Consider the following 18,016-nt stretch of genomic DNA (forward strand, 5'->3'; position numbering starts at 1 on the left):
TCTAAGTAAAGCCATGTGGGGAGGTAACATCAGGGTTACTGTACAAAGGGTAGATTTTCTTTTGATTCATTATTAAAATAATATATCAGACAGCCATGTTACAAAGGTGACAAAGCTTGAAATCAAAGCTTTTCTTCAATGCATTTTCTTTGATTGTATTTTATACTAAAGAATAAAAAGCAGTGTACAAACAATGTATATAAATAAGAATTTATTCATGTTCAGACAAGAAACAAAAGATGCATTTACATTTATATGAGCATCACATGAACTACAGAGGTCAGATGAAGGACAGTTTTCTACGGCAGCTCACAGAACGGATCAACAGGCAGCTGCTCATATATTTACTTGAATGCTATTAATCATCAAAAAGTGTTTTTTTGAACAAATAACAGAACAAATCTGCAGTTTATGTACATTTTATCTGCTTTAACCAGAGCTTATGTGTGTTTTCACTTCTTTCCTCTTTTGGCTTTCCCACCTTTTTTTGAGTATTTTGCTTCCAGGTCAGAGAGGAAACTGTTAAAATTATTCTCTCTGGACTTCTGTCGTTGCTGTAAATAGGAAAGAAAAAGGGATGGTTATTGATAGAAAAAGCAAGCCAACCACTTGCTGATTTCATTCATGTGTATATACATTTGTTACCTGAAGCATCATCATAAGACTTTGATCCTCATCACCGAGTCCCATCTCTTTCTTCATTTCTTCTGCTTCTTGTCGCTCTCTATCAGCCTGGAAGCATTGCAATCACATCACTGAGACTGGACCAAGTTGTGAAATACTAGAGACTAGTCCTGTGTGTGCAAATATATGAAATTAATATGAGCTGTGAGGGATTAACACAAACACATTTCTCACCCTCTTCCTACGAGCCTTCTTCTTTTTTTCACTCTCGCGAGTAAACGCTGGGAATGCTTTGACATCTCCGCCATCGATGGCGGCCTGGATGATGCTGCAGATCCTGGGCTCATCTTCCTGGGAGCAGCACAGTGCTGAGGCTGTGATGGCGTCCATGTCTCCCTTGTGCTGCACATAAAGCTGGATCACATCCTCACGCTCCTCATCAGAGCCCTTGTATTTCTTCTCAAATTCAAGGATGTCCTGCACTGTAATCTGGGAAATGGAGAAGGTTGTCAAGACAAAAAAAAATGTTAGACATGTTACAAAAGGATGTTAATGTGCAATTTTCTATGATGATGCAACAAATAAAACAGTAAAAAAAATGTTTGTATTAATCCATCCAACCACCATTATCCCTGGAATATTTTGCTTTTATTATTTGACAATAAACTTGATCCCCATCTACTGCACATCATCTAAATTCAAATTCCTTGAGTAAAGTGACTCAGTCAACACATCAGATCATCACGTGTAACAAAGCAACATTCGTGACTCACTGAGTCAGAAAACACCCGCTGTGCTCCAATACCTTAGGGAAGAGCAGTCTCCAGTAGTCTTCCCAGCAGCGATCTTGACTCAGGACGTCTGACTCTTCATCCACCACTCCCTGCTCATCATACACAGCTCTCTGTTCCTTATCGCTCAGCACTGCATACAACTTTCCCAGCACCTGGTGAGGGAAAGAAATTCACATGGAACTCAACTTTACTCAATTTGTTGTATTATTATATATACTTTAAGGATGTGAAGATGCATTGAACTACTGATACACTGTCAACATTTGTTATTACCACCTTTAAAAGGCCACATCTATATATTAAGTTTAGGTGACATGATAATGGATGTTAGAAAATTTGTCAATGGCAAGAATTTACCCCACTTTTTATACTATGACAGCTGCTCTTTTGATATCTCTGACTGTATTAACACATTTGTTCAGCCGATAGAGATAACTACCTGCTTCTCATGGCTGATACTGATAAGATAACCAATAATATCACATTTTTGTATTTTAAAAGAAGTTCATATAACCTGTAGTTTATGCACCCCACAAAGAGGCATGATTTAATCTGTCATAACTGAATCTGACACCAAATGATCGAACCAAATACCAAAGTGTATATGGGTTTTTGCCAATGTATCAGTAAGAACGTAATGTTAAAGACGTCTCGGATTCTGCTGCAAATACCACAAATGTACAAGCAGTCCCTATGATGATATTACCCTAATTTAGGTAGTGACTGCACAGCAGGGGGGAACTATGAGATAACTTAGCTAACTCACTGCTACTGCAGTTAGCTAGCTGCGTTAGCTAGGCTAGCTAGTAAACATACCGTTAGCTTGTGTTCACTGTGTGTGTGTCGTCTGACAGCTATGTTAACAACGATAAGAGCAAACCTGAAACTTCTCTGTGGCCTGCGGGTCTTCGGGAGCTCTGTCTGGGTGGACTTTGAGCGACACTTTGTAGTAGCTCCTCCGGATCTCCGCCTCGGCTGCCTCTTTGTTGATGCCCAGCACCTCGTACAGGTTTGAGGTCTTGAAGAGCTCCTGGCAACGCTCAAGCAAACCCATCCTGACCAAGATCTCAGTTCGACTTTTGACCGGTAAAGTGTTCACCCTCAACCGTCTAAACAGCTCTTACAGTCAAGTTTTGTGTTCACGTAAGCACAAGTCCTATTTTCTGCTCTCCTTTTGTCGGCGATAACAATTTGGCGCGCTGGCCTGTCAGATACATCCGTACGTAGACCGACGTGCTTACGTAAGAAACACAAACGCCCTCTTATTGGTTCCCATCATCGTTTTCGTCAGACTATGTAATATGGACATTTCATGGCAGTTTTTACCCCTAAAATCCTTAAAAACACTTGTAAATCACATATACGTTTTTAATTTTCTTGAATTTCAAATATTATTTATTTGCATATAAATAATATGTCACAACTAAATAAATCACAATTCTTCTGTTTATGTACATTTTTCATTTGTTTTTTATTTTTTGCCTACTTTGGCAATGTAAACATGTTTTCCTTGCTAAAGCCCCTTTAAATTTGAAATGAATCTGAATGTAATGCAAATAACTCATGGATTATTAAGTCACACTAAATTTGATTAGTCAGCTGATACTCACCTATCAGTTGTCAAAAGGTTCAACAAAGCCTGGCATAAATGTAAGCAAGCTTCTGGACTCTGCTAATCCCAAGTCTGATCCTATGGTGGCTGTAGAACCTGTGCAAAATGCAAAAGTCCATATCTAAAGCCACTGTTTGGTTTGAACTTACTGGGCAGCTGAAGAAACGTAGCGGTGCAGCGTGGTGGTCTCCATGAAAAAGGTCCTGCACCCTCTGTAGACACAAAAAGTTCATTCTAAGTTAACAAAAAACCTATCAATTCTTATTTTCATCTGGTTACACACTAATGAAGACATACTAACGGATATTATATTAATCTATTTCATATTATGGCATTTAATCCCCCTAAATCTTACCTTTAACTGAATAGATTTTAACAGCACATTTTCAGAATTATATAAGCAAAATAGTAAAATAATGTCTTAGCTTTAAATAAAAATAAGTAAAATTACTTGACAGATTTGTCTTTGTGAAAGATAATGACCTGACAAAGGAGAGCTATTTCAAGACACAGTCGTTCAGAAACTATATTTAAATTTTCCTGTAATACTTCAACTGAGTGCAGCCCCAACAAGATACCAAAATAAACACATTTATTCACCCTACACTTAAATGTCACAAATCAGTATGGCATTGAGCTGCACAGTGCCTCGTCTATTATACTAAAAGTGAAAGCTATCTGAAAACAACTTGGTAGCAATGACATCTAATTTGACAGTCCAGTTTACACATGCATCACTCAGTCAAGAATGTACAGATACCCCAGTATTTATTGGTGCGTTTGAAGCAGCACAAGAATACATCAAAGACAATGAGGCAAGTCACTAAGTATTTTTCACTGCTCCATGCGAAAGCAGTACACAAAGATACACACTGACTTTGAACTAAGCATCTGTAGATTGCACCCATCTGTGTTTATAAGCCTGTACAATATGCAGCACTGGAGATACACACTGCAAACCCCCCTGTCTCAGATGTTATCCAATTATTGCCCCATCTGTTTCTGTTGCATATTTGGCACAGTCTCTGTTGTTGTTTTTGTACTGACTCTGTCATCTCAAACCTCATCTGTCCTTTGTACTCGCACACAAAATAAGCACTTGGACAACTGGCACGTCATTATCATGATCAACAATGAAAAACAAAATGACAAAAGCACGAGAGTTGTATTGTAAATGTTATGAACTTTTGCTGGTGTGCAGATCCTTCTCATATGCTTTCCATCCACTTGCATGGATAGTGCAAGTGGAGTTTGAATATTTCATCACTCCTCCAGAGGGAAGATTTCCTTGTTATGGTAACAGTCTCTCCACAACAGTCAAATGGCTTCGTTCTCATGGTCAGTCTTTACAGCATGTCCATGGCCGATGCTTTTTCCCCTCAACTGGGACAGTCTAAAAGCCTCCTGTAGGGGGCAGCAGCTCAGCACTCCTTTCTGGTCTTCACCATCTTGCTGGCGTACTTGATAGGGATCCCCCAGCGTCTCATTAGATAGACATCAAACACATAGGCCATCCCTGGCTCCAGGCCCCCGATCACAGCTGTAGTAACGGCCCGCCGAGGATTCAGCTCCTGGAAATACTTGCAGAGAACTCTCTCGGTGTCAGAGCGTGACTCTGGCCCCAGACAGGGCGCAGTTAGAGCTGACGCCTCTGCTTCACGGTTTCCCAGCTTCCTGCGGTACACGCAGTACAGGCTTCTCTCCTCTGTGCCCATCCAGGCCAGCGTGACACTGTTGCAGCCACGCAACCGGTTGAAGGATTTTATCTGCAAGGTGGAGGGCAGAGATGGGACTCCTCTGCGGTGGTAGGCTGAGGAGGTCTGCATTTTGACTGAAGCCGTCAAACCTCCTGGTAGAGCTGCGTCTGAGATGTGGTCTGTGGTAGTTCCGTCTCTCTCCAGGTGGATCAGGTAGGATGGACTTCCCTGCAGCCAAATGTGCGCTAAATCACCCCCCACAGCCTGTGAGGTCAACACCTGACCTTTACTGGACACGGTGACCTTGACCTTTTCACCTGTGCCACAGCTCTGCAAGGTGAGGAGACCACTCTGTTGCAAACCCCGAGGACGGAAACTGAAGAACTGCTCAGAGTTGGAGCCTCTGTCGCGGAAGGTCACCCATCTCAGCTCCCCTTCTCTCAGCGTGGTGATCGCCGGACGAGCCTCCTCGTGCGTTCGAGCCAACGTCCCCTTGTACGCAGCGCTGGTCCCATTCAGCCTGTCGATCACGAAGACATCAAAGTAATACTGGGTGTCAGGCAGGAGCTCAGAGACAGTGCAAACGCTCTCTGTCCCCTGACACACACACTGGAGGTCAGCGTACTCATCAGAGAGGGAGGAAGGTGGAGTCTGGGGTTCAGGATAAGCATCCCACTGCTGCCACCACCACTCCTTCAAAATCGGCCAAACGGTCACCCTCCTCCTCCTCTCCTTCTTCTCCTGTCTGTGGTCCTTCTCCTTCCTCATGCTCTCTTGTGCTGCACAGAGGCTGTGGTAGTTTTTCTGGGAGTTGACGAGGACACAGTAATTATAACTTTTCTCTGTGTGTGGGAGGCTGGTAACGGAGGCACTGGGCGCCCAGCTGAGGGTGACACTGGTCATGCCGACACCTAATGTGTGAACTCGCGGGTCAGCTGGGAGCAGAGGGAAGGTGCCCGAGGGCCCCAGGCCTTCATGGAGGTACACTGTAGCTCTGGTGTTCTGCTGTTTGGAGCGCAGCCTCAGGATGTAGATGGAAGCGTGGGGGTGGGAAGGACCTGTGTAGGTGTCCACTGCATTGCCTGTGAAACTGTGCATTTTCTCCTCAGTACCAGGACCTCGCCACCATACCTCAGGCATACTCTTTTTAGTGCTCCCTGTGAATTAAAAAACAAACAAAAAACACAATTACAAATATATAACTGATCAAAATCTCAGCAGCTCAAAAATAGGGATGTAGTAATATATCACAAATCACATTAAAAAAAAGTATTGATACTGTGCTGGACTGTAATAGTATCTACCATGATATTACCTGGTTCATTATTTTATTATTTTTTATATATTTTTTAAATAAAAGAACCACTACTGATGACTGCATTGTTTTTGTTTTGTATTTGTACAATCAAGTATTCATGCCAAGACAATTTTTGCACATAAAGAAGGAAAGCAAAAGCACTTAAACAAACATAAAATACTGTACATGCAAGATTCATTATTTAATGAAGGATGTCATTTGTTGTTGTTTTTCATTTTTGTGACAAAATATCAAACCATCAATGCTTTAGTGTGGTATTATTTGGTATTTTGTTTTTTGGTATCTTGCCACCCCGACTCAAAGATGTGCTTTTATTATTACGTCACTTGGATGTTTGACTTTCACTGTGAAGAATGATGTACAGACTTTGACACTAGAAGGCTATTTTCACATTCATCTAAAGAAAGGGTAAAGTTTCTCTGTTCAGTTAGCATGTCAATGTTGAAGGAACTTAGAAAATCAACAGTGGTGATTTTAGCAGATTCTGTAGTAATGGGGCCTCCACGTTTCTTGTTTGCCCCCTTTTTCAATCTTTGAATAAAAAAATAGGTAATTAAAAAACCCTTTTATTTATGGTTAAGTGCAGAGGATGAAATGAGAAGTCTCACAGCCTCCAGAAAGAAGCTGTTCTGCAGTTTGGTGGTACCGCAGTGGTTACCTCTGTATCTCTTGCCAGACGGCAGCGGGGTGAACTGCCTATGGCTGGCTTGGGTGCTGTCTTTTCGTATCCTCCTGCCTCCTCCTTTTTTAAGCACAGCTGGGGTAGCTTAGCTTCATTTTTCAAGTCTGTACACCATGCTGATGGTTTGCTTGGCAACTCTCTTTCTGAATCATTTCATTATTGAATAGTTGAAGTCAGTGGAGAGGCCCTGAGACACTCATGAATTAACTTATTCGGATGCCATTTTAGGCTATGGTGTTTTGGAAAGACATAATTAATTAGTGAAAACTTTCTTAACCCTAAGTTTATGAGGCATTTTAATAGGGCCCTTGGTAGTTTGGTAATAGTAAGTCACCCCCTGAGAATCAACTAGTAAAATCTTTTATTTGGGAAAAAATATTAAACTGTTTTCTGGTATGTGAAGAAGTACCACTGACTAGATGTTTATATGTCAGTGACAATTACACATTGTATTCTACTTTTAAAAGAGTTTTGGTGGTTGCAGGACACAAACTGCAAATTGCCTAAAACGATACACAGCACTGAATCTGATGTAGAGAGAATCCCAAGCACCTGATAAATGAACAAATAAATAAATAAAATGTCAATTACTACTTAAAAAGTAGTTACCAGTATTTCCATTCATATCTAAAGTATTGTCATTTTGAAGTACGCACTCTTCACTGGAATGACGCAACTGGCAGTTAAACACGAATAAACCCGCCAACGCTCATCTTCACTGTTCAGCTCTCCTCGAGACGAGAAATCGCTCCTCAAATGAGACCAAATGTTTCAGAATCAAAGTGAATAATTCAGGCTGGCGATGGGGACCCATGAGCTCAGGGTCTGAATGATTCATGTGTCATTTTATAACTTCATAATGTTATTTTATCATGTAGAGAAGCTTGTTTAGTTAACCTGGAGAAGTACCCATGGAACACTCTAAGGCATATTTTATTTTCCATAAATCTGTACCCTTTTTGGTTGGAAATTTGATTACTTTGGTGACATAGCGTACTTATTACACTGACTTCAGTTTTAAGCCACTTTGTAATTTTGCTGCTCTATAGTTTTTTTTTTATTCTTCTGAGTTGATTTGATTTCTTTGGTTTGCGAAGCACAAAATATTGCAGACCAAGAGCACGGTTTTATTTTATTGTTTATTCAATGTTTGAATCAAGAGTTGGCAGCCCTGTCCGGCTGATGTGTGTGCATTTTATGAGCTTTTAAAATCCAAATCCAAAGCCTCATATAAAATTTATGACAATGTGACAACCAGATATGATCACACTCACTGTCTCTGTCCTTGTCTGAGATAGTGGGTGGCATATAGAAAAACATATTTCATTTTTCTCTGCTTTGAACATAAACAAATGGGTAAGCAGATGTAGGGTGAAAATATTTGTCTTATATACCTTATAAAGAAAGACATTTGAAAATACTTGCTTGTGAAAACATAGGCCAGTTTATCAGACTATAAATGTGATCTAACAGCAGTGGTAAAATAAAGCTATGACCCCCAGGGTGCAAACATTAAAAGACTATGAGTGGGTGGCACCAACAAAGATTAATTTAATCTAAGATTAGTTCTAATGGGAGCAAAACTTGGTTTAAAATGAGTTAATCCAGACTTAAAATAAAGCAGCACTCCGTTACACAAGTAAAAATGGATCTCCATTCAGTAAATTCAAGTTTATTGATTTAAACTGGAATTAAATAATTTAATCAGTGTGGCTATGATTGCTTGCCCAAATAAAAGTAGGCCTAAATAAACATATAATAAAACTGAGTGCTGTCAGCATCTAGTGAGTATGAAAGAATGGGAGGTGCACTGTTAACTTTTGGCAGCTCTGTTTTCACTTTATTCACCTACGTCATCAACGAGTCACCAATACAAGACTGTGGAGGACTTCAACAACAACAACAGTTAAATCTTATCAAAGTCAAACCCCCCACCGCAACTGCGGACTGTCGTCTCTAACTAAATCTCAGCATAGTTTAGATCAACAGTTGTCTATTGACAGGTTTTATTTACAGACGACATTAAGCCTACCGATACCTGGTAGTTCAGCATTAGAAGTATCTGTCCACTGTGAGCCATTGATCTACTGGGAAGAGGGAAGACTGAAGCAGCCTGATGGCTGACTGATTAACCTGAATTTATTAAGACGTCACAAACACTCTTCAGACAAGGTTCAGGCAAGGCCACAGAATGATTATTAGACATGTCTATGAAACAAAGGTTTGTTTAACTTGTCATGAATGTATACAAACTTGTCAAAATTGTTATTAAAAAACATGTAAAGTTGCATTATTGTGTATGAGCTTTCCAGTTTTCTATCCCCCAAAAGATAGCACAGCCTGATGTTTTGGCAAAGTACTTGTATATGCCAGTCTGATGTATTTCTTATCAAAACGTTAGATTATCTGCTAACTAAAAAGTTATCAAAATGTTTGATTGTTTGCTAGCTAGCTAAAAATTTGACAAAACATGACACTGTTTGCTAGTTAGCACAAAGTTAATTTGCCTGATGGCTCAGCAAAGAAGCTATTATGCAAATAGCAAAAATTAAAAATCTAGCAAAGACAGTCCATAGCATTTTGCTTACCATTAAAATGTTAGCAAACCTTTATTTTGAAAGGGGTCAGTACTATATTCCTTGGTGAATGTTATTTATCTCATCCTTCTTGTACTTTTGCTGCTACTATCGTGGCAACCTATATGTGGCATGCATGGTAGACTGTAAAACATCAAGTTTTGGACATTATTAACAAAATATTAGCCCACAGTTCATCATATTGCAATTCAGAAAAGGTGACCAACAGTAGAAACGCCCTAACACTTCTAACCATTCAATTATTAGACATTTGGCCATTGTTAGGACCTTAGGTTCACGGCAGCCTGATCAATTTCTCATGTGACCCCCATTGGTGGAGCCAATGAATTATTCCATATGTTACACCTCATCCTTAATGTCTGTACTACAAAGTCTGATCATACAGCTCTATAAAGTTAAGTAAGATTAGATTCCTTGCCCTCTACTTAATCCCTATCTGTGAGTGATGATAATATCTAATTGATCGTCTCGGCTCAGCCAGATGTAGTGATGATCTTCAGGGTGAAGTGGGTATCTGTCGGTGCGGGCTGTGGTCTTACTGTTCACTCACACTGCAGGCTCTTGAGGGGTTTGTCCTTCAGGGTGCGGGCAGCCAGGCTCCATTCGATGGGGAGGTCACAAGGGCTGACCGTCACCGACATCGCCGGAGCCTTCTTCTTCAGCGTGAAGTATAGCCTGCGGAGGAAACACCAAAGATAACCACAAGAAGTTGTTTGATTCATCACGGGGAATGTCAAAAAGATAACATCCTGTTTCAATTCAGCTGCAAGGTGATGGATGAGACGACAAGATATCTCCCAGTGCATACTGTGCAACATTCTTTCATTTTGTTGGATGATTTGATGATACGGTGGGCTGCTTACAACTTTCTCTCCTGAAGCTTGAAAATTTCAACGTTGCAACTGTTTCAAACATCTGCCAATCTGCTGTCTCTCCATTTGCCTACATGCTGATCAGTCATTTGATAGCAGATCAGGAGAGGTGACCTGGGAATCACATGATAAGGCTGCATTGACAGTTTTAGATGGATATCTGCCTGTTTGCTGGAACTATCTGGGATCGTGCTTAGCATAGAAACTATTACGTCCCTTATTGTGATCTGATGTTTTACGGATTTGCATATGAGATGGCTGTTCAGTGGCAGTTAAAGGACATTTCATGTTCACACTGTGGTGGTCTGGTCATATTTTAATTCAGATAATGTCTTCTGTGAACTCATGAGTCAATGTTAAACTGTTCACCTCCACAAAGACACTTGAATGGAAGAGGTCTGTCTCCGTTACGTGCCATGTCTTCACAGCTAGTTACCCTTCGTGAAAATTAAGCAACAGCGTGGTTATCTGTTAATAAATATTTGCTCTCCTTCCTTACAAACATCATTATTCATGATTCTGTGCAGATGGCGGTTGTTTCCAAACAGATGTGCGACACTGTCATTCTCAAGGGCGCTTTGCAGCTTATTTAATAGAGTGATTAATTTCTGAATCAGTGTTTTCTCTTCATTATTTGCCGTGCAGTTCTGCATGACCGCACCGGTGGACAGACTGCAGCACACAGGGAGACGCAATTCGCAATTTTCAGCTCCCAGTTTCAGAATGCGAGCACTGGCACTGGCGTGTAAGGTTCAAGCCAAATGGGCTGCACTTCCTCTCGCTCACTCTACAGTGGTGCTGGAAGCAGCCACTGTCTAGAAAGGTGGTCGGGAGATGGCTGGTGACTTGTTATTGAAGTGGAAACAAGGGCAAATCTGATGAGCAGGCCTCAAGATTTATTCTTGGGTTCACTTAAGAATCCAACTAGCGAGACTTCCAGTTATGGAGGCATAGAAACAGATGTGTAGTACCAACCTCTGCTCAAAAGCTTACCACCGTTACTTTCATGAGAGGGAATACTGAAAGTGAGGCTATGCCGCTGAAACAGAATGAAGCTACAATAACATAGGACGAGAAAAGTATGCAAGCACCCCCAGCTAATGCTAGCTACAATGGCAGTGGACCACCTGACAGACCTTCACAATGGTTTGTATCTGAGATGGAAGAGGAGTACAGAGGATTGTTATCCTGGATGCTTTGACAATATTGTTTATATGACAATAAAGCCTGTTGAATTGAATTGAAATTAGATCATGACTGCAGAATGTTTATCTAAAAATTCTGAAATGATGGAGAAACTTGTCAGTGTAAGTTTACTTAGCTGCACGCTGCAAGAATTCAGGTAACTTCAAAAGCAAAACAAATCTCTGCTGACATGATCAACTTTGTTTCTTGTATACGAGACGTATGAAATGATCTTCTTGTTGACACTGATGTTTTAACTTAATTTCAAGTCTGTTTACCAGACAAAATTAGACGCACATTTATGTTCAAAGATGAAGTTTTATTTGGAAATTGTTGATCAAATTTAAATCCAGTTTCAGTGAAGACATTTATCAAACAAAGATGTCAAACATTTGCTTCTCTGATGTGAGCATTTGCTGATTTTCTGTTTATTTTTTTTTAATATAATTGTGGATTAAATATCTTTTGTATTTGAGGCTGTTGATCGAACAAGACAAACAATTTGAAGACCGAGGGCTCAGGTACATTGTTGTTGGCATTATTCATTATTTTCTGACTTTATATACTGTTCACTGGAGTGGTTCCCAACCTATTTTGTTGCATTGTTGTACTCCCACGGGCCCCTCAGAAGAGCTCAAGTACTCCTTCATCGACGCCTCATGTTCCCAGTTTATATTGTTACAATACTGTTTTCATACATGCAGTCAAATTGCCCGTGTTTTGATTTGGCCTCTTTCTTTTCTTGTGTTTTGTATGTTTAGTTAAATATTCACATTATCACCATTTTAAAAACTTTATCCAGTACTTCTTACTGATGAGTCCACCTGCAGTGGAAAGAAACTAAATAGATTTACTCGAGCGCTGTACTCAAATACTATTTTGAGGTACTTTACCTGACTATATTCATTTTCTGCTACCTTATACTTCTACTCATCTACATTTCAGAGGGACTTATTGTACTTTTTACTCCACTATATTTGTTTGATAACTTTAGTTGCTTTTCAGATATGCATATTGATAACAGAAAATAGAACTAACGAGTAAGTTATGTATTATTGTAGGTTAAAAGCTATCCAAACCACCCAGCAGTATATAAAGTAATTCAAGTTAGACCCACTTCTACCAGCTGCTACATTAAAACATAATCAGTGCTTTCACTTACTTTACTTTTAGTGCTTTAAGTATGTTTTGATGCAAATATATTTGTACTTTCACTTGGCAGTAAAAGTAAAAATTTGAATGAGTGACTTTTTCTTGCTGACTCAGGTTAGAGGCAGGTGTGTTCTTTAGTCAGCCTATCATAGAAGGTAGTTTATTGGATATTGTAATAATAAAGATATTAGAAGTATGCACTTCAGAAGCTCAGTTGTATTGATAAATGCCAAGTCAGGAATCACTGGAGTAGACAATTTATTGATTACTTTAAAAATGATCCACAGATTGATCACCACTGGAACTGATCATTGGTTCTAGCTCCAATGGCTACCAACAAAATGGACCTTTTCTCTTGTTAACTGTGTTATAGACTGATGGAGGCCTGACTGACAACCAGGGAATACAGTACCAAGGTGATTTAACATTAAAACAGCACCGACCAGGACTGTGACTCCGGGGACGATGAAGACTTAGCAAGTTAATTTGTAAGTATACGTCATCCATTGTGTTGATCAGTCTGAAACTTGTTTTTGTGAAGGTGGATATTATTTAGCCCTCACAGCTCATTTTGTTCCCCAAAAATATACATTTAAATAATTAAATGAATATCATGAATGTGCAATGATTAGTCAGCTGACTAGTACTTCACCCTCATATTGCAGTAGCCCACTGGTAGTTCAACCACATCCATATTTACTCAGTGAAATATTGTATAATATTCAATAGTAATGCACAAGAAGTGAAGTTACTTTTTGAGATTTTTTTGTGTAGATAACTACTAAAACTACAAACAATTTGGGGCCATAAAAGGAAAGAAATTATTATTTTTTATTTCTATTTTACTATTGCTTTTCTACTGACTCAAGGACATTATACGCAAAACCAAAGCTGACATTTCTTGTACTTTCCCAAGAACATTAGGGTATTTTATTTTTCTGGTTTATGTATGACCTGTGGACAAGTTGGAACTTTTTGCATTTTTTGCTTTAAGTTACTATTTAAGTTTCTTCTTCATGTCCCTCTTGTCTAAAAGCTAATTAGTTCCTACCTGTCATTATTTAGGGGGGACAGGTATGAGTGTGGTGCCATGTGTGCAACAGTTTTGTTCACCCTGCTGTGAACCCCAAAGAGTGAAGTTGCGTGTTCTGTGTTGTCAGGCCGTGTTGTAGCAGCTTATTATGAAGAAAAGAGGGTTACAGACAGGTGGTGGCGGTGTTTTTTCTTTGTCTTCGGATTAATTTGCCGAGGCATTCAACTAGTTTACACCCGCCAGGACTTATTGGACAGCGGCTGGTTGTGGTCTACAGGTGCATTTATTCCAGTTTTATATGGACTTAAACAGAATTTTACGAACAGTTTCCACAGTTTCTGCGATCATTGATGGACGATGTTGAGGACAGCGAGTCCCTCGCTGATGATGAAGGTGCATCCAAAAAACAGAGAGTAAGCATCAGCAAAGACCTTGAACTCTGCATCGTGTCGGTTCTTTAGATGTTTACTTGTATCGAGCGGCTACTCATAGTTTTATGAATACGAGTACAAGTACGTGAGGACAGTATTGGACTGATATCCGATGCTGGTATTGGTATTTGTGCATCCCTTGTTATAATAGAACTTTTCATATGAATAGTTGGGTAAACAAAGGTGTTTACCAACGTAAACAATGTAAATGTAATGTAAATCATTCTATTTAATGCAATAGTGTAGCACAGTCTTTCCAGTGATAGAAGCACCCTGACCTGGACAGAGGAATATTAATTAGTGTCACTGGTATCACCGGTGTTTATTTCATGTCAAAATGGCTGCTGTGAAAAAGGTCTATTTTGTATGTTCACAAAGTAGTTTGAGCTACTTTTTCTAAGTAGTTTTAGTTAACCAAGCTAGATTTCTCCCCGGGGTACCTTTGCTGTGGTTCAACTTCTTCCAGTGTGAAGTAATTGGTAGCTTCAAAGCAGCTTCCCCAACACTGTCACATGAATGCTTCATACTTTTCCCCCATCCCATCTGTTACCCTACCTGCGAGTTCGTCCTTTGGGGAGCGTTATGGAGGTGATCTTCCCTTCTGGTAACCATGTAGTCGGGCGAAGTGGCACCTCATTCTCAGGTGCCAGGGCCGAGCGTGCCTGAGGCCACGGAGAGCCGCAGAGCAGCGCCAAAGCTGCACCGAGACACCAGGACAGGGACATGGGTGCCATCGCTGATTCTTGCTCTCTGTCTCTTTCACTCCTTTACTTCCTCAATCACCACGTCTTGGAAATCTCCCAGGCTCTAGTGGAAAGGTCAAGACCATCAATCAGAGCCCATCAGCAACACACACACCCACAGTAAAGCACTCAAACGCACTTAGTTAAATTTCTACTGTACCATTCACACAGACACTAAAGAGCTGTAGCGGCTGATGATTCATTGATATGAAGAAACATCCTATCCTATTCAGACAGAATTATTCATGCAGGGGGAAAGAAATTGCCATGCTATATTACTCTGGGATATGTGTGTGTGTGTGTGTGTGTGTGTGTGTGTGTGTGTGTGTGTGTGTGTGTGTGTGTGTGTGTGTGTGTGTATAGCACAGCTTGACACTCACTGTAAAAAATCACCCATCGCACTACTTTTCAAAGTGTGAAGTGGGTTGCTAATATCACTCTGAAGTCGATGCCTTTACATCTACATTTCTATTTTTAGTCGGGGAGTTCAAATGGGTCTGTTCTCCTAAATATCTTTCATCATGGGTATTAGCGGCCATTTTATCAGGAGAATGTGACGCCATGCTGATGTGGAGAGAGGTGCACAAACAACACCTGGAGGTGCTCTGATGCAGTCAAATCCAATCAGCATACATAAATGCAACGCCTTGTATCAGATCTTTCTGTATCTCTCCGTCTTCCTGTCTTTTATTGCATTTCTTTCACGCTCTATTAGTGTTTCCTTCCTCCTTTCTCCTTTTTTGTGTGTATATTTATATATGGGTGTGTGATTGTGTGGGATTTAGTGACAGTGGATAGGATGATTACAGGTCTCAGTGTTCTTCCTTCTCCCCGGAGAAAACACATTTGTTCAAAGTCACACAGTCTTCACAAACACACTCCCCGCCTTCCTCTAACAAGGTGTATTATGTCAGTGCTGTGCCCTATAGATCAGATGACAATCACAGTGGAACCATGAAGGCGGCTACAGAAGGCACATCTGAGTCTTTTGGGCCCTGGGACGCTCCGAGATCCAAACTCACAAACCGTCGCACAGCTACAAAGTCGCACAGAGGCGGCTGCTCATTATCCTTGCAAAGAAAGAGGGGAGTGAACGACCCATAAAGCTTTAACTGAGAAACATGCAGTGGGGAGAGATTGAAATGGGAGGGAGAGGGGAGGTTGAGGAAGGAAGGGAGGGCTGTGGAAATGGAGAGCAAGAAGAGGAGGATGTTGGATCCTAGAGTAATTAGAGGCAAAGAGATGGAGAGAGGGAAAAGAGGAGAAAGTGCAACTGGAAAGAAAAAAGAGAGGGCTGGAATCAGAGGAAAAATACAAGGTTGCAATGAATTTGTTTCGGTGTTTTAGCCAGACACATGGACCTGATTGGTGTTTACTTTAGCCCCCATGTCGAATGGGTTCTAATGTGTCACATATTAGCAGACGGCTGCACAACCTCGCAGCCCTTCTCACACTCCCCTCATTCAATCTTGATAAAGACGAAGACACAAAAAAGCTTGGCGGGCTTGCTTCTTCAAAACGCGCCCGCTAATAAAATATGCATACGGCTCCTCAGCAAATTATGGCCAATTGAATTTTCATAAGGCAAAAAGGCTGGGTCTTAGAGAGGCAGAGGGAGCCCAGTGAACTTAACTGCCGCCCTCTATAAATAAATACACACTCCCCTTTAAACACAGGAGCTCAGGACTTTGATGGTCGCGCTCGCTCTCTGCTCAGTTTCCTCTTTCCATTATGTTTATCCCAGACGGTTTATTCTGGATACTGTTTGGGTTTTAATTAAAGATACTCTGCTCTGTTTGTCTTTTTCTCTCTCTGTCCTTCTCTTTCTGTCTGCTTTCCACTTCATCTGGCCCTCTTATTAAGAAGTTGATGCAGGCTCAGTTTCAGAGGGACAGGTTGAGTGCTGTGCGCTATCTGTCCACACATTGTATTAGCTATCTTCTATCTCCCTGCGCTCTGGCAGGGACCATCTGCCTTCTGTTATCTGTGGGCAGGGACAGATTAAATGGCATGGGGTGGTCCCTGCAGGATCTGTTGTCCCCCTCAAACTACTGTGGGCAAAGAGCTGGCCTGTGGTTTGTGGGTGGTGGTGGTGGGGGTTGATGAGATGATGGCGGGGCAACACGCAACGACCATGGAACTTGATAGGATTTTACGGTTGATTTTCTACCTCGCTGCATGTACATTTGAATATATTAACCCTTCTCCTGTCTTCCTTACTTTCATTGTCCCTCTGTGCCTGCATTTCACTCTCCTTGTCTTGTTTATTTCTGTCTCACACACTTTCGTACAGCGTCTTTACTTTATGTCTGCTCTTTTTCCAGTCATACTTTTCTTTTCAAATGACAAGAAGATCATTGGTGGTCAGAGACACAGAGAGTGATAAAACACACAGATAACAGAGGAACACAGCCTTCAAACATGCAAAAATGTGATGCAAATGACCCCAGCAACAAATGAAAAGTGCCCTGCATGTGTCTCAGCTTTTTAAAAAACCCTCCAGAGACACCACACACACACACACACACACTCACTAAAAGAACTGATCCAAAGAAACAAGTTGCTGACTTACACATCCAGTTGAAATATGAGACGCTGACACACACACACACACACACACACACACACACACACACACACACACACACACACACACACGCACACACACTCTGCAAGGACAATAACATGCATGTATGCATTCCCCTTACCTTCTCTCTCAGTGCACACTCTCCCTCTCCTGCGCAGGGAAGTGAGGGATGGGATCAAATGAGAGAGGGAGCGAGGATGGAGGAGGAGGAGGAGGAGGAGGTGGAGGGGATGAGAGCCGGTGGCGAGGAGAGGAGGAGCGACAGCAGGTTGTTGTCGGGTGTTCCTCCGACTCTGTCTCCCATGGGGTGCTGCCGCTCACTCCCTGTACTTCAGGAGGTGTCTCTTCAGGGGCTCAGGTGTCCCTTCAGGGCTGTCCCACCTCCTGTGTGCGCCCCAGTGTGGCACTCTCCTCACTCTTTCTCTCCGTCTCTCTCTGTCCCTCACACGTGGGGGCTCGTCCGGGTGAACACTGTGTGAATGTCATCCGGTCACTGGATTCTCTGTGCCCTCTTCTCCTCTTGTTTTCTGTCTTTTTTTTTCTTCTCCCCTTGTTCTTCTTCTCAGTTGTTCCCTCTGTGTTTACCTCCTCTGGTAGTGAACAGAGCTCACTTGCAATTCAAATGGGCTCATGTGTGATTGTGTGTGTGTTTGTGTATCTGTATGTGCAATCTGAGAGTGAGGGAGCGA

At 41.3% G+C, this 18,016-nt stretch overlaps 2 protein-coding genes across 2 annotated transcripts; both read right to left on the reverse strand.

Moving 5' to 3' along the window:
• Positions 1 to 194: 194 nt before the first annotated feature.
• On the reverse strand, positions 195 to 2,620 carry dnajc9 (DnaJ (Hsp40) homolog, subfamily C, member 9). Its single transcript, XM_084735836.1, has 5 exons — positions 2,299 to 2,620; positions 1,430 to 1,570; positions 859 to 1,113; positions 646 to 732; positions 195 to 554 (listed from the first exon to the last, which is right to left on the reverse strand). The coding sequence occupies exons 1-5, from the start codon at positions 2,470 to 2,472 to the stop codon at positions 453 to 455; spliced, it is 759 nt and encodes a 252-aa protein (XP_084591962.1). The 5' UTR covers positions 2,473 to 2,620; the 3' UTR covers positions 195 to 452.
• Positions 2,621 to 3,781: 1,161 nt separating this feature from the next.
• On the reverse strand, positions 3,782 to 18,016 carry ndnfl (neuron-derived neurotrophic factor, like). The gene is made up of 4 exons (XM_084735842.1): positions 17,449 to 18,016; positions 14,553 to 14,804; positions 9,875 to 9,999; positions 3,782 to 5,884 (listed from the first exon to the last, which is right to left on the reverse strand). Exons 2-4 carry the CDS (start codon positions 14,729 to 14,731, stop codon positions 4,452 to 4,454), a joined length of 1,737 nt encoding a protein of 578 aa, XP_084591968.1. The 5' UTR covers positions 14,732 to 14,804; positions 17,449 to 18,016; the 3' UTR covers positions 3,782 to 4,451.

Source organism: Lutjanus erythropterus, chromosome 14, assembly GCF_056507025.1.
Source record: "Lutjanus erythropterus isolate fLutEry1 chromosome 14, fLutEry1.hap2, whole genome shotgun sequence".
Classification (NCBI taxonomy): Eukaryota; Metazoa; Chordata; class Actinopteri; order Lutjaniformes; family Lutjanidae; genus Lutjanus; species Lutjanus erythropterus.

Coding starts and splice junctions, on each gene's coding strand:
- dnajc9 (XM_084735836.1), bottom strand. CDS start 2,472: ATGGGTTTGCTTGAGCGTTGCCAGGAGCTCTTCAAGACCTCAAACCTG. Junction 1,571..2,298: donor AGGCCACAGAGAAGTTTCAG/GTTTGCTCTTAT, acceptor TTCCCTCACCAG/GTGCTGGGAAAGTTGTATGC. Junction 733..858: donor AGAAGGCTCGTAGGAAGAGG/GTGAGAAATGTG, acceptor CAATGCTTCCAG/GCTGATAGAGAGCGACAAGA.
- ndnfl (XM_084735842.1), bottom strand. CDS start 14,731: ATGGCACCCATGTCCCTGTCCTGGTGTCTCGGTGCAGCTTTGGCGCTG. Junction 10,000..14,552: donor CCCAAAGGACGAACTCGCAG/GTAGGGTAACAG, acceptor TTTCCTCCGCAG/GCTATACTTCACGCTGAAGA. Junction 5,885..9,874: donor ACCCCTCAAGAGCCTGCAGT/GTGAGTGAACAG, acceptor TTTAATTCACAG/GGAGCACTAAAAAGAGTATG.